The 15454-nt window shown below is 42.0% G+C and overlaps 1 protein-coding gene across 1 annotated transcript in view; it reads right to left on the bottom strand.

Moving 5' to 3' along the window:
• The window catches only part of LOC108576539 (tolloid-like protein 2), a 63027-nt gene extending 50765 nt beyond the window's left edge, over positions 1 to 12262 (bottom strand). Inside the window, exon 1 of the mRNA XM_017939551.1 lies at positions 11729 to 12262. Within this exon, the coding sequence (XP_017795040.1) occupies positions 11729 to 11924 (196 nt within the window). The 5' untranslated portion in view covers positions 11925 to 12262. The remainder of the gene's footprint in view (positions 1 to 11728) is intronic.
• Between the last annotated feature and the right edge of the window lie 3192 nt (positions 12263 to 15454).

The raw sequence follows: 15454 nt of genomic DNA, 5'->3' as shown, positions 1-15454 counted from the left end.
GGAATATCTATTCCCCGCGCAAAGGCGTGTTCGAAACGCGTAACCGCGTGATTGCGCGGACGTATCGGAATACTCACGGATACGTAACTGCTGCGAGGTGTGATATTACATCTGCATTATATCGATGCGCACCATTCAGCCCTGAGGGACGTAGTTCTCTCTCTCTATCTTTTCTCCTCTCGAGGGAGGGATTAAGGTCGCGATGGTCACCTATGGTAGCACGCGTGAGTTACCTGAGAGAGATTCCTCGAAAATCGAGTTATCCTCGCCACTCGAATTTCGGTATTTAGAGCGGCATACAACGGCAAAGTCCGCTAATTGCCAAATGGACAATCCTCAGGGATTGCTGTCTGACAAGGTTTAACTCGATTTATAACGTCGGGTTACGTTAGCAGGCGAAATTATTCCCGGTGATAAACGAGTTCTGGCTTTTGCCAGATACCGATTGTGTTTGTACAGAGTGTCTATGAAGTGATCGTGCAAGTTGACAAGGGGTGGAATCTGTATGGAAAAATTAATGAGATATGTGGAGGAACGTTTTTTTTTAGAGGATGCTTCGTTTCTAAATTAAATCGATGCTGAGGGTTCGTTGGAGTACGTCTGCACTTACGGCTACGTCTGACAAGTGTCGCTGCGAAAAAAATGTTATTGTAATGCAGATTCACCCCTTTTCACTTCGGAGGACACCCTTTGTCGTAAAATTCTTTGAAAGTTAGTAATACTTCTCGTCGAGACAAATTTTTCTAAGTTTTCGAACACTGAAATTCCTAGGATTTAGCTTGCACTAATGTAGGATATAGATCCATGGGTTTCGAAATTTTGCAATCTCGAGATTTTCGATTTACATTTTCTCACGTAGATTCACCTCTTTCCTTGCTACTAGTTCGAGAACACCCTGTATATGGACGCTTCTAAAATTTGATATTACCGTTTGATAAGGAAATGATGGAAGTTAAGATATAGATGGAGGGATGGAGTAATTGAGAAAGTTGTAAGGTAATGGGGTAAGACGATAAGAATTCAACGAGAATCATATTCGACGACAGAATGGAGATGGACTTCTATGATCCACCTTCACGGAACGGGGTGTAACTTCCAGCTCTTTTGAAAGTGAAGCTGAATGGAGCTTCATTGATTTTATGGACAAGTTCCTCGGGGAATCGCAGCAAAGTCGACGTGAAGTCTCAATTACGAACGAAAGTCGAGACAAGGAATTTTGATTTTTAGACGGTTGATTTATTGGCTCGCGCTGCGTGTTATCGGGATCTCTGGATGAAACCAGAACATTTTTATTTCTTAACTTTCGATCTTTGAATTTTTATTAAATTTCTAATTTGGCGAAGAATTGCGGAAGAAATTCGTGAAAGAGAAAAGTGGAACATTTTGAAATGTAAATTTCAATTGAAACGTTCCCTCTTGGTTTTCATGAAGAATTCGCGTCAATATCATGCAGACATCGTCGAGAAGTTTGAAACATTTCTCGTGAGAATTACGAGCATCGTTCTCCACCCCCTGGCTGCGCTCATTTCGCGCACGATTTTGACAAGTCAGCAATGCATATCGGAATGTACCTTCGTTTCTTTCGTTGCTGTCGTTCCACAGATTGTCGATCCAGAACGTTAAAACGATCGTGGCAACACGGTAGCAAGTTATGCAAGTTATTCGACTGCTCAAGAATCAAGTGGAACGTTCGCCGTCTGAATAATCTTATCATCCACGGAGGCATCCGATATTTACAAAAGGTACTACATTCTGTACAAATTCGACGGAAAATACGTTGCATTTCCTTCGTGTAATTTATATCGTTTTCAAATTCTTACAAAATAATTTCAAAAATATTAAAAATTTCTACGATTTAAACGTCGAATTTTCACACAGGTCAGCTTAACTTAATTTCGTTCAAAAGCGTAGGACTAGATTGACATTTACGCTTAACCCTTGTACGACCAGTGAGACTCATACGCCTCGCTTAAGCACTCGATTAAAAATTGGTCTCAATTTAGTGTCCATTACAGATGCGATAATCCGTAGATAAATGAGAAATTCTAAAAAGAAATAATTCGTCCACCAAAAGGGTTAAAGGATTGTAAAAAGAATTCTAAAGTAACCAAGGTGATATTTAAAATCCATTCGGTTTATTCCCCCAGAAAATCCTACGGAATGGAGACGAAAATATCCTCCACCTCTGACATTTTCGCCCGGCTCTACGAATTATACACTATTCAGTCGATTTACGGGAAAACAATGCAACAGAGGCGTAAGAGTGAATCGTCGTAGAAACAGTCGTGGTGTGGGAGACACGGAAAACCTGACCGCATGTTTCGCGGAGATAAAAGTTTAACGAAAAACAAAGTGAGACCCGTTGAATAGAGGACGTGGGCAGAGGAGAGAAGAAAAGGAATAGTAGGATGAGGAGAGGAGAGAGAGAGAGAGAAAGAAAAAAGTACGTCCATCCGTTAGGGGCAGTTGGCGGAACTTTCAAGCTGTCATAGGAAATGTCGAGAATGCTAAAATGCATTAAAATTCATCGCGTAATGACCGTCGTAACCGGCTCGGCACCGTTGAAAAACCCTCCCTTCTGAAGGAGGAATTCTTTTTCACCGCGAAGAAACGAGACTCGTGTAAAAATCAGAGAGAAGTTCGTGCTTCTAGCGTCGCAATAATTGCTGGATAGTGTTTTACATCAGTTCGAGGGGAATAAACGTTGATATTAAAGAGTTTCTCTAACTTGAGGAGGGAAACTTTTGAAAAATTGAAAAAGATAAAAACTTCCCCTTATTTTTCTTTCGTGCAAATTCTCGTTCTATGTGTTGAATCACGAATTGTCTCTACCGACAGTGACCGACTACTTGTTTGTACCACTTTAATTTTAAACAGCGACGACGAAGAAGTCTGTTTGCGTAAAATACTTCCTTCTACGACTACAATTGTCATAAACAAAAGACAAAAATACGTTATACTTTCATTCAACAGTGTCACCAGAGAGGTCTCTCTTTTTGCCTGAATTATTTCTTCGTCTCTAACTAAACGAAAGAAAAAGCCTTAACGAAGCGAGCATTTCTTCCTGCAATTTCTCTCTTCGTCGTTTATGAAATTAATAATAATTTCTTCGTTGTACAAGTCTTTAAAATTCATACCTCCTTTAAAGCATAAACTGCGAACCGTTTGAATTTCATGCAGATGATCTTCGTCCTCTAAACGCCGTTTCATCCCTCAATTTCGCATGCGATAATTAGCAATTACCAACAAAGTACGAATTTTTAAGACATTATTTAAACAAATGGATGTTTTTAAAGACTCTCTACATTTAAACAATTCCTCTAACTCTAATAGGTCCTAATGCCTTATCTTTGAGGGCTGTTTTCATCCCCTCAACAGGAACAACGGCCGATAAAAAGAGATACGTGTAATATATTTTTTCGAGAACTGCATTATCGGCGAGTGACACTGTGAACCTAAATAAGAGATCACCTGCTGTATCTCTCGCAACTCGATGTTCAACGCCACATTCCGAGATCTCTCCCGGAAGCTACAGAAGCGCGGATCTCCCGCGCTGTGTCCGCGATAGATCAATTTTCCCGGCGGAAAACAAAGCACCGGGTAGCGTGGCTAAAACGACGTAGCAATCGCGTGTAATCCACAATAAACAGCTGATAGACCGACGTACCGTGAAATCCTTTGAAACACGCGAAACCCTCCAAGTACAGCTTTCAATTCTATCTTTTCCACCGCGCGCCTCGTTGAGAAGCCGGTCCTTCCCTGATACGTATACACGGCCACGCGGGTTCTGTATAAATCGATATTTATATATCTCCAGATCTATATCTCTGTTCGGTAAACCGGTAGATTTCGCATTTCGGTAAAGGGAGAACTTTCACAACTTTCCCCTTACCCTTCTTTCCTTCCGTTCTTTCTTCCTGTTATCGACGATCAGAGGGAACTGTGAACGCGGAAAGAACGAAAGAAGGAAATAGAGTGAGTGAGAGAGAGAGAGAGAGAGAAAGATCGATCTGGAAAATCCTCGTCCACGTAAGATCCAGCTCGGTACGCCGGCGAAGATCGTCCCGAGCTCTAACGAGCAAAAAGCACGAGGTACCGTTCTGCGTGCTTTAGACTCGGCCCGATGAAAAGACTGACCGCTCGAGTATCGTCGAGCTCGCGTGCAGCCAGATGCATTATAGCGCACGCGACTGATGCACGCTCGACGAACCTCCTTTTCATGTCCCAATTGCGGCTAGGCCTCCTCGTCGACCACGCTTCGCGGGACTTTTCGTTGCCACTGATACTTTTCCTCTTCCCTCCTTTCGACTTCTTTTTTCTTTTTCTTTTCTTTTTTTTTAATCAATTCCTCGATCACATTTTCTCCACTCGAGATTCGTTTCTCTTTCTTTTCTACGAGAGTTAATTTGTAGTTTAATATATGGACACTGAATATTTATTGTACCGGAGAAACCGATGTTGCTTATGATTCAGCGAAAAGAGGTAGGTACATAGTTTTCTCGCGAAGAATTTACATGTTAAATTTTTTTTAATGGACTTTGATAGTGCTGAATTTTTATCGGTGATATAATTTTGTTGTGCATTTTCTTTAGTTTCCCCCGAGTTATTCTGTGGTAGTTGCTTCGTGATTAAATGCACTTTTGATTCCTTATTGCAGTAGAGAAATGATTTTTCTATTAATTAGGCATAGTCACTTTTCTCGGAGAAATGTAAACATTAGTTTTCTCTATCTCCATGTTCTTTCGTGTTATTTACCCTGTAGTTAGAGGTACGAGTTTTGAATGACCATCGAAGCGAGGCAATGTAAACAATTCTAATACCATCGTATCACAATATGAAAAACAATCCAAGTGTAAATAACGAGAGGCATGAAGTTTAATGTTATTTCACTGCCACGCTTTTACAAACAGTTTGGAAACGAACAGTTTCACGATCGCCATTCGGCAAATTTTATTTTTCCGCGATAGGTGTTTACAGAAGAGATACAGCGCGTAAAGGACTACATAGATAACAGAAAGTGTTTCCCTGTCATTTGCACGCGCATTTTTCCAGCCAATGAGCTCACGGAGAGTCTCTTGGGAGTCGCGCCTGCATATTTTGTAATAAGCACGCCACGCAACCGAGCACAAGCCCGACGGAGATTTTAATTGTAAAGCAACCTGGAAGAAAAAAGCGTAGGAAATTTCCTGTATAATTAATGATTGCGTCAGGATGATTTACTATTAGTGCGGTTATTCTAATTGATAATTGCACGGTAATTGTGGCCACAACCGAAATGACTCCACCGGCGGCTATTAAACGGGTAAAAGTTGCCACGGACAATCTTCCAGCGGAATAATTTTCGTACTACCTTCTCCTTGTAAATTCGCTTAAATTTAGATCAAATTTCACCTAGAGATAACCGAGCTGCTATTAATTGGGCGCAATTACTTTTTCCATATATTTAAAACAGCCATTAGGGTCGCGGCGCGTGTAAATTCCTCCAGTTTCACGGTCTTTAATAGAGCGGGAAAAAATAATAACGCAACATCGTCGCTAATAAGCACCCGCGACCGACGTCTCCGACGCTTTCTAAGGCAGTCTCTTCTCTTCTTTCTCCGCGTAAACATTGTTGCGCTACTCCACTACTCGTCTTCGTTTTTTTTCGTCTTGTTAAATCGATCACAAGGGTGGAACAAGAGGAGAGAAACGAACGGGGAAAATCGCGCGAAATCTTTCGTCGACGCAAGAAGAAGATATCGAAGATGGAAGAAGAGATAAAAACTGCTGGAAAAAAGATGGATATGGGGAAATAAAATCTCCCATTTCTCGGCGGTCTGGTAATTTCATGGAAGTTCCACCTGAATCGAGATGGGAAAAAGTCAGTCGCGCTGATAATTGCCTCCATAATGGCCACCCGGTTGGAGTTTGATGAGAAGAAAAAAATTCCGGCCCGGTGAACGACGGTGAAGAAAAGTCACCTGTGCAAACACGAGCGTGAAAATTTCCCGACTTTTATATTCACGCGTGATGTTCTCCCGAAATTCCATCCTCTTTATCTCTCAACGCGTCCGACGTTTCTCCTTGCGTTATTAATTTCCTATCGTTACGCGAACTTCCATTAACGCTTGCACACCCGCGGTAACCATAAGCACTGTACAATACTTATCTTATCACTCCTGATTCAACTTTTCTTTTAGTGGACAATTTCGATATACTGCGCTTTTGTTCCATGGAAAAAGGCTATATTTTATTTTCGAATAAATAAGTATTATAGCTTACAATCCTATGTAAATGATAAATATCAATAACACGATTCTTTTTCTTAGCTTTCACATTGTTATTTTCAATTCTCGAATATATTCGAGTGTGAAAAATTATAGCAGCATCAAATACAACGCCGCTCGAATTATCTCGAGTGTGCACAGTTTGGCCTGTTTAGCGCGCTCGAATTAACTCGAGCGTGCAAGTTAAGGGGTTAAATGCGTTCAACTTGTGGTTGATTATACACTTGAAAATCAATGGATACTATCGTTCGTAACGTGCCGCGATTATAATAATTCCCCACATTGTCCACAGTTTTCTCTTTCTAGCACCGGTATCAAACCGGCGTGAACCGTGCGTGTTCGAGGAAAGAAACAAAGGAAAGAGTAAAGGTGCGTTTGCAGGTCTGGGTAAAGAGTTACGTGTACGATGATCTTTAAAATGTTAACATTACGTGCGAAATTTGTGAAAGAAAAAGGGAGAAACTTGTATGCGGTTTACGGTTTGATTATGGGAGTCTGTAACGTAATATAGTGGTAGAGGAAAATGATCGGTTTCTCTATTTTTCTCGCGTTTACGATCGTTTCTTGACAAAGTTTCCGATCGTACGTGAAACAAGCGTGTTTCTACGTACTTCGTAACGGAAATGTAACAACTACCTATACCAGCCGTCAAAAGTTTCGAGGCATTTGTTCGATTATACCAACATCGAATCTCTTGCAAGTTTTCCACGTAATTCCTTTCCTAGCAATTTTCTCTACTTTGTTTCGCGGTACGTTCCGGTAATACGAAATTCCTTCGGTTCGTTTATAAACGTTCATTTGAAGACTTTGTTACGAGAAATGTACTAATTTTTGGAAAAGTAATAAAAATAGGGTTGATATAAATTTGACCTGAAATCTACACAATTTAAAAAAAAATATTAGAGGAGTAATTAGGGGAAAAGAGATAGGGTGCATCCTTATAACTTGGGATTGGATTATCGGATCTGCTTCTTTCTTGCATCGATCTGTTCAGAACTTCTTTTTACATGCTACCTATAACTTAATCTCAGAAAATTATGGGGCTGCCTCCTTTTCACAGCAAAATCTTCAATTCTTCTCTGAAAATTCATGCGTGCAATAAAGTGTCTATTAATTTTAAACTTTTAAACCCACAGTGTAGCTATTTACATCTCTTTTCTTCCCGAATACCAATCGGTTAATAGCCTAACCCAACAATTTAAAAAACAAAAGAATATAAAAAATGAAATCCATTAATTCTTTTCATAGAAATGTCCAATGTCTAAGAAATGTCTAAAAAATCTAATCCTCTCCATTACCAGACAAATGATTCGTAAGAAAATAACGAATTCACGAAACTATTCTTCTGTTCGTAAAAAGGAAATGACACCATCGTCTATAAACCATCAATAGCCAGCGAAAACGCAATTAACCCGCGGACAACGAAGCGAAAAGCCACCAGACTCATCGTGACGAGTCCTTCCTCCCTTCTCCAGGAATCCGTAGAATCGAATCGAGAGGCTGTTTTCCCGGTGGCGCATAAGAAAGGTAAGTGTAAGCTAGACATAACAAGTTGTTCGCAACAGTCCCATCGCCGGTAGGTATTCAAGGTATTATCCGGTTGCCTTTTGATCTTAATCTAAATTGCTGAAACTTTCCGTGAAAGAGGGATAATTCAAAGCTCTCCCTCTCCCCCAACCCTTCCATTTCCTGATACAACCTCTCCTCTCACTTCCATTCTATCTCTTTCGCGGGTTCATCGAGCAAATTTGCAAACGATAAAGCGGAAGGCCGACCGTTTGTTCGTCGTCGAGCCGCAATTAGCAATAGCGAGGGACATAATCGATGCCGATTCGTCTAGCACTTTATTACCAGCCGTCCCTTCCTCTTTGTACTCAATGGCGAACACCATGAGGATCTCGTCGATTGGTTATACAGGGTGTCTCTGAATAGTTAGTACAACCCGAGAAGAGGTGAATCGATATTAAAAAAATTAGTGGAAAATGTAGAGTAATCTCTAAATCGAAAATCTCGTGATTGCAAAATCTATGGATCCCTGGCTCTTGGTGCAAGACGAATTCTAAAAATTCGAGTGGCCCCAAGGCGAAGATCTTAATTTAAAAATTTTGTCTAGGCGATGAATTTTATTAACCTTCGTGTACAGAGCGTTTCAATCTTAATTCGATGGATATCGAAATCTAAAGATCCATAGCACCTTGGTGCAAGCCAAATCTCAAGAATTCGAGTGCCCCAAAGTTGAAAATCCTAATTTAAAAATTTTGTCTTTGTAAAGAATTTTATTAACCTTCGTATACAAGGTGTTTCAATCTTAATTCGATGGATATCGAAATCTAAAGATCCATGGCACCTTGGTGCAAGCCAAATTTCAAGAATTCGAGTGCCCCAAAGTGGAAGATCCTAATTCGAATTTTATTAACCTTCGTACACAGGGTGTCTCCAAAATGATAGTAACCCTGAAAAGGGTTGAACAATGTTTTTTCCTTAAAATATTTTCAACCCTTTTTCGAGTTGCATTAAAAATTCGGAGACACCCTGTGCAGTACTCGTGGCGGGTTCCCTTCGAGGAATCTGGGATGAAGGGAACCGAGCAAACTGGGAAATTAATGTTTTCCCAGTAAGATACCGGTCTGAAAGAAAGTTCGTCCCACTTCGATCAAGTTCGCGTATTTTTGCGGAACACGGCTGAAAAGTTGTAGTTTCCGTTGCGTTTTTTCGACGCGACTCTGAACCCGCGATGTTCATCGGTGTTTAACTTTCCGCAACATGGAACTGATTCGTGTTATTTGGGTAGGTTCCGCCTGGTATTTTATTTGCTGGCAGATTAAAGGATAAACGAGTCTCGGTTAAACGCTTCGACAAAGATCCCGGTGGATGGAAGAAGAAACTGTTTTCGAAGAAACTTGTAAAATATCCGCCGAACGAAGGAGAGGAAGCGGTTCTTCCGCCGGGGGATGGAAATTTTGCAAAGTGGTGGAGGATGGAAAAGAAAATCGAGCCGCCCTGTCGACCGATATTGATCAAGCTTCCTCGAGAACTCTCAACTTCCGTCGCATATCGATTACAAACTCAATTAAGAATTAAGCAAACTCTCTGTGTGAGACTTGAGAACCGATACAAGGGTATGCACTCTATTTTGATCGACGAAAAATCCCGCCATTTATAAAATAGAAGCGTATGTATCGTTCTGAGTTATTTCGAAGAAAGATTTGTAAGCTGTCGAACACGTTGCTTTCCTTTTTCGAATTCCTCTCTGTAGTTTCGGAACTATTAAAAAAGTTACCTAGCTCTCCTGCCATTTTTCTTTCCTCTCTCTCTTTTTCTCCATTCCACTTCGCATCCTCTGCTTTCTCTGTTTCTCGATACGTCTTGTTACACTTGTTATACGTACAAGTAGTACAACTACAAAAATAACCTAATTGTGAAAGAAAATGACAAATTATCTCGTCTTTTTTAAATAACACTGTCAATTTAATTATCTTCGTAACATTCCTCGTTTATACCATGGTTCAGCGAACGGTGAACGTGTTACTTATCATTACTAGGAAAATAACAATTATCATTATCCTTATTATTCGTGAACGAATTAGCCCGATATCGGAATCATGCCAGTGGCCCCACGAAAAACAGAAACGTCGGTCAGTGTCAACGATAAACCAACAATCGTTGAACAAGCACACGGCTGACAATAACGATAATGCCTGAGTATATAGTAACACGTCTTTCCTTTTTTTCCTCCGCAGATAAAGATTAGATACCGAAGTGAAACTCGATGGACAATGTTCTCTTAGCTCTCTCTCTCTCTCTGTTATACCTACTTACTGTTCGGCTGCATCTATATATCTTTTTTTTCGAAGGCCGACACCCTGCTCCAAGGATCATCGCGTCGTTTTCCATTCTGTTCACGACCGTTCCAGTTTCGCAGCTCTCCCTGTGGTGTGCGCTTCTCTCAGGAGGCACGCCCAGGATAATCACTCGAAAAGGATAAAGGGTTCGTTCCTCGGCCGTCCCTATATGTATAACAAACGATGCTCTGGCTAGCTGTAGACCCTTCGTGTGTCGAATGCTCAAGTCTTAGGCACAATGAGCATCCTAAAGGTCCTGAGAGAGTGAAAGATTATTGGACGAGGTCCTTCAATAACGGTCAGTGGCTCCTTTCGGAGCGATACGCGCTCTCCTTCTCTCGATTGGGCCAATCTAGAGCTTGTCCCTTATGCTTCAGACGGTCGAGGTCTCGTTAATTCGGAAAGCACCGAGCCCAATTTATGCTCTCACGAAAGATCGGTCTGGCCACTCGTTTCTCTAGCCTCCCCTCCTATACCCGCCTCCGTCTTGTGCTTCTCGCTTTTCATTCGAAACCTCGTGCAGGGAAATGGAATCAATGTGCGCAACAATATAAACGGTAGCTCGCCTTTGATTCACTTGACCAACTCGATCGAGCCTCGACTGCCAGCCACGAAAGAACAAAGGCGAGCTTCTTCGTTTGAATTGTCCGGGTTCCTCTTCGGGCAATACTCTGTCGGTGCTTCTTCTTTTTTTTCTTCTTTTTTCGAGGAGAAATGCTCATCGAGTCGATTCACGATCAATGGATAGTTTCTTTTTTTTTTCTTTTAAATATGGGAATTTTTTTTAAGTATTTACAATCTGTTCGGAAAGAACAATGTGTTGTGGCGTTCGTTTGAATTAGAATTGAACGTTCTCTTTTTTTTTAAAAAAACTAAGTAATTGTTTGGTCACCCAGATTTAGTTGTAATTACTAGTTTGAGCTAGGGTGAATTTTATTTTGAACTTTCTATGCGTGGAAATTTAATCGAGAAGAATTTTGATCAACTTTTATGTCATCTGAAGATCTTTTTGGCTGGTTTCTTTCGGGAGGAAGATGTTTATTGCTGGGATTTGTTTAATATTTCAGGTGAGTTTTGGTGTTTGGTGTTTGGAGGGTAAAATTGGCGAGACCGCGCGTTATTAATCGTTCATCGCGATACGCCACGAATATTCGAGCGACACACTTTGTTGTGATCACCGATATGTTGCAATAGCATGCAAATTTTGTATCAAGCGTAACGACGCTTCTTCGTAATTATATCGTCTACTGCCAGCCGTTTCGCAACGCGTATTACGAAACCAATGGAAAAAGATGAAAATTTCTTTGCTATCTCACACTATATGCTGCTGATAACGTACACATTTTTACCATTTTCAGAGCGAGACGTACGCTTTACATAATTGCACTTGCGAAGCTCTATGGGACGCTTCTGCTATTCATCGAAATTCAAAATATACATTCACAAATCCTACCTGTATCGTATTCGATAAATTCACACTAAATGAACTTTCCCTCCACAGCAAAAACCAAAGAACAAAATACCAAATTAAAAATACGCGAGACCCCTGTTTCTCTTATTTGCATTCAGGGAAACGTCACACGCTCGTGAGATCGGCGAGAAAATGTTTTCCACGCTTACCCGCCTTACAGATGTCCACGTCGACGTCGTCGCTGATCCCGTGCGGGAACTTGGTGTTCAACAGCACTTCCGCGGTGAATTTGCACCTATGCCTACCGGCAGCATTGTCGTCCTTCGTGGAATCAGCGTCGACGGCCCGGCAATCGGCGGACCGGCTCGCCAAACAGAGGATCGAGAGCAACGGCAGCAGTCTCATCTCGATGATATCGTGGTTCGGCCGATACGACAACGAACGGCTCCCCTTTCGTACCACCTAGGCCATAAAAGACCAGTACGTCGTACTACCGTCTACACCAACGCATTTGCCACTATTTCTCTTTCACCCTCTTCTCGTTTCACCTTCGTACAGGCTCTCCCTCCACTGACAACTCGAGAACCACCACTACGGAAACGCGGGAAAAAAAACTTTCTCGTAAGGGTATGTACACCGATCACATGTCCGTGTTATTGTTTCACGATTGACGAGAACTCTTATTGTATCGAACAAATCTTGTCCAGGTATGAAACAACAACGGCGACAGATAATGAAAAAGAGGATTTATCTCGACGAAACGAGAGGAGAAACCACCCCCTTGTACGTGTACAATGTACAAGGTAACACGATGTAGAAATGAGAAGAAAAATAAGACACGTGAGATGAAGGTAGAACTTAAGAGATCGTAGATGATTTAGACGAAACGCGAGAAAAATCAACGTGCGTATATGTGTGTGTGTAGGTGTGTGACACGATGGAACGTATGTACGAACGCGACGAAACCGTAATCGCTACTGAGGTTCAGCCGACGACGCCGATCGAGGAACTTGACGAGACCACGTCATCGAGGAGAAGGCGATAAGCGAGACGATCGCGAGAGGAAGGGCAGTAAGCGGGAGCGCGGTCAAAGTTCGTGTCACAGATTAGAGGACGGATTGCCGGCGGCGATCGTCCTTGCGTGGAGAACGTGGAGAACAGACTGATCGTCCCTCGCGGCCGACACGACGCGTCGTTCGAAAGCGCGCGCTCGTACTGGCATTAAGTCGAGAGAGGGATAGAGGAGGAGGGGGATATGTATGTATATCTAGAGGGGATGCCGGGAACAAGCAGTCTCCTCCCTCGCAAACCTGCACGGCACGAGGGTGGCCGAGACACTGACCGAGCTTCCGTCGCTCGGCCACCAGCGAACCCTAAAGAATCCTCCTCCGAAAAACACTTGTGCCGCCGCTCTCGTTTGTCTGGCGTCGCGCCGCGATTCACCTCCGAATTAAACCAACTGCGAACTGATTCTCGCCAGTAGGATGGAATGGTTTTTTATAGGTTAGGCGAACGTTGTTCGTGATGTACGGAGTCGGTGAAGAGTGGGTGAAAGTTTCGATCAAGTTCGAAGATTGCTTTGAAGTTTGTAAATCGACCGATTTTTATGCAAATGTGGATATTTCTATCGAGTTTTTCGAAGATATTGTTGCCTTCTTCTCATCGTGGTTTTTAACGAGCGTGTTTATTTATGTACTTTTTTAACGAGCGCGCTTTTCGCGCTGGTAAATACAGATAGTTTCGAATTTTACGGGGGGAATTCTGGGTTGTAATCGAGCACTCTATTTACAGCGGTGCTCTAAAAGGGAAGTGAATTGAAAGGCGACGTTTTGTCTATTAATAGCATATTTGTAATTAAGGAATTTAGGTAGTTACAGTTCGAAATAACGATACTGGCTCGTGTGATACGAAGGATTTCTAATTATTCAGACGCAGGTCGAATTCGTAAAAGAAAATCACTTGAATTTGATTAGAATCCATTTTCTACTTTCGAGTATGTATAATCTAACCTTTCCAACGAAACAAGTCTCGAGCGTCTGAATAAGTAGGTTTCACTTTTTCATATGAAAATCGTACACAGTTCGAATTGATAGAACAAGATCTAATACAACCACCGAATACATCGAACCGTCTAAAAGCAAAGGATATATTTCCAAGTATTTGGTCAATCGGCACTAATCCAAACAGGTGCAAACCAAACACCTTGAATATCCCCTGAACACGCTCGACCCCCATCTATAATTCATCGATCGCCCTTGCCAATCCTCGTCACGAATACCCAACAAATTTACATTTCCTATTAGCGAAACAATTTTCCACGGTGCCTCTGAAGAACCGCAGCAACGTTACATCCTTTCCAACACACGCACGCACACGCGCAACCCTTGAAACTTTACGCAGTTCTAAATGAACAGGTTCCACGGGGTTACTCGGAAAGGCGCGCGATTTCCAAGAGAAAGAACGGACGTCGGTTTCGGGCATATATTGATAAATATTCCAAAAGTGGCGGGGCCCGTCACCCACGGAAACACGTGTTTCATATCCCACGCAACGACCTGTATCGGTCAAGTATCGGATTACTGTCATGGGATCACCCTTTAGGAACCCTGCCTGTCTATCCGAGGGTAAGTGCATGTCGACGCTGCACAGAAACCCTCCACGAGAATAATCTCTGAGGGTACGAGGGAAAAACCGAATTCTCTGTTAACATCACGCACGAACGAACGAACCAGGTCCGCGTTTACACGAACGGACCAATGGAAAACAAATGAGCTACTAGTGGCAGAGTGCTGCGGGGCCATCTGAACATTCGAGGATCCGAATGTACGTGCATACGTAGCTTTGACCATGTATGCATGTTGCACGTAGGCGAGAGTGGAGATTAGCGAGTAAGTAGAAACGAACGAGCTTTTCTTCGGGAAACGATGTTTTCGTTGGCACTCGTCGTGGGGAAATAAGAGGAATTTAGCAGCAGAGAAAAATCGTACTTATGGTTCTATTTTTACTCCAGCGATTATGTTTACGTATTTTTTAACGTAGAATTTGGGGGAAGTTACGGTAGCAGAAAGTGGTAGTGTGCCTTTTTGTGCGAAAACCTATTTCGTTAAATAGTACATTGAATAATAAAAACATTGTCGATAATATAGAATGAATATTTAGTAATTCGGTATTTCTCGTTAAGGGCACGAAAAGCTTAATTTGCATTGACACATCAATTAACGCAGGAAAGTGAGCGTAGCAAATGAAAGTGACGAAAGTAGACGAACACGAATTACCCAACAGTAACGACTAAAAATAATTCCCCTAGATTACCTGGAAACAGTCAAGATAAACTGTTTGAACGAACAATTAGATTCGCGAGTGGCGTTTAATTAAAATCATTAAGGAGGGAGATATTAGGAGCAATAAGTAAGGTGTTCGTGGCCACAGGTGCGCGCGAGGCGTTACGTACAAGTATAAAGGTAATAACATATCTCGCGGTACAATAACCGTGGAAACCTTTTATAAAAGTTTCATCGATACTCGTTGAAACTTTTACCATTCAATATTTCCATACTCGACTCTCGATCCTCCCAATTTTCTTCCACAATAACGTTTAAACAATAACCGACGAATTTCCATCGAACTACCCTCGAACAATACACCGAAAAATCAAACTAAAATTCCACCAGAACGTTAGAACAATTAATCACAATTCACAATCACGCCACGAGAATCGCGAAATAGAACAGAAAGTTGCATAAAATTACACCCGTTTGAACGAACATCGTGGCAGATCTCTCCACGTTGGTCCCTATCTCTTACACAACGATCCTCTCCGCGTACGAGTGCAAAGTTTCCTACAATTAGCGTGAAATATTTTAAACGCCTGCTACCTACCCTCTGTTTCCACGATTTCGTTCGGACCGGTCGTTTCTCCGGCCGGGAACGGAAAC

Source organism: Habropoda laboriosa, unplaced genomic scaffold, assembly GCF_001263275.1.
Source record: "Habropoda laboriosa isolate 0110345459 unplaced genomic scaffold, ASM126327v1 scaffold346, whole genome shotgun sequence".
NCBI lineage: Eukaryota > Metazoa > Arthropoda > Insecta > Hymenoptera > Apidae > Habropoda > Habropoda laboriosa.
The sequence above is the reverse complement of the archived record's forward strand: the minus strand, read 5'-3'. Positions and strand labels throughout refer to the sequence as shown.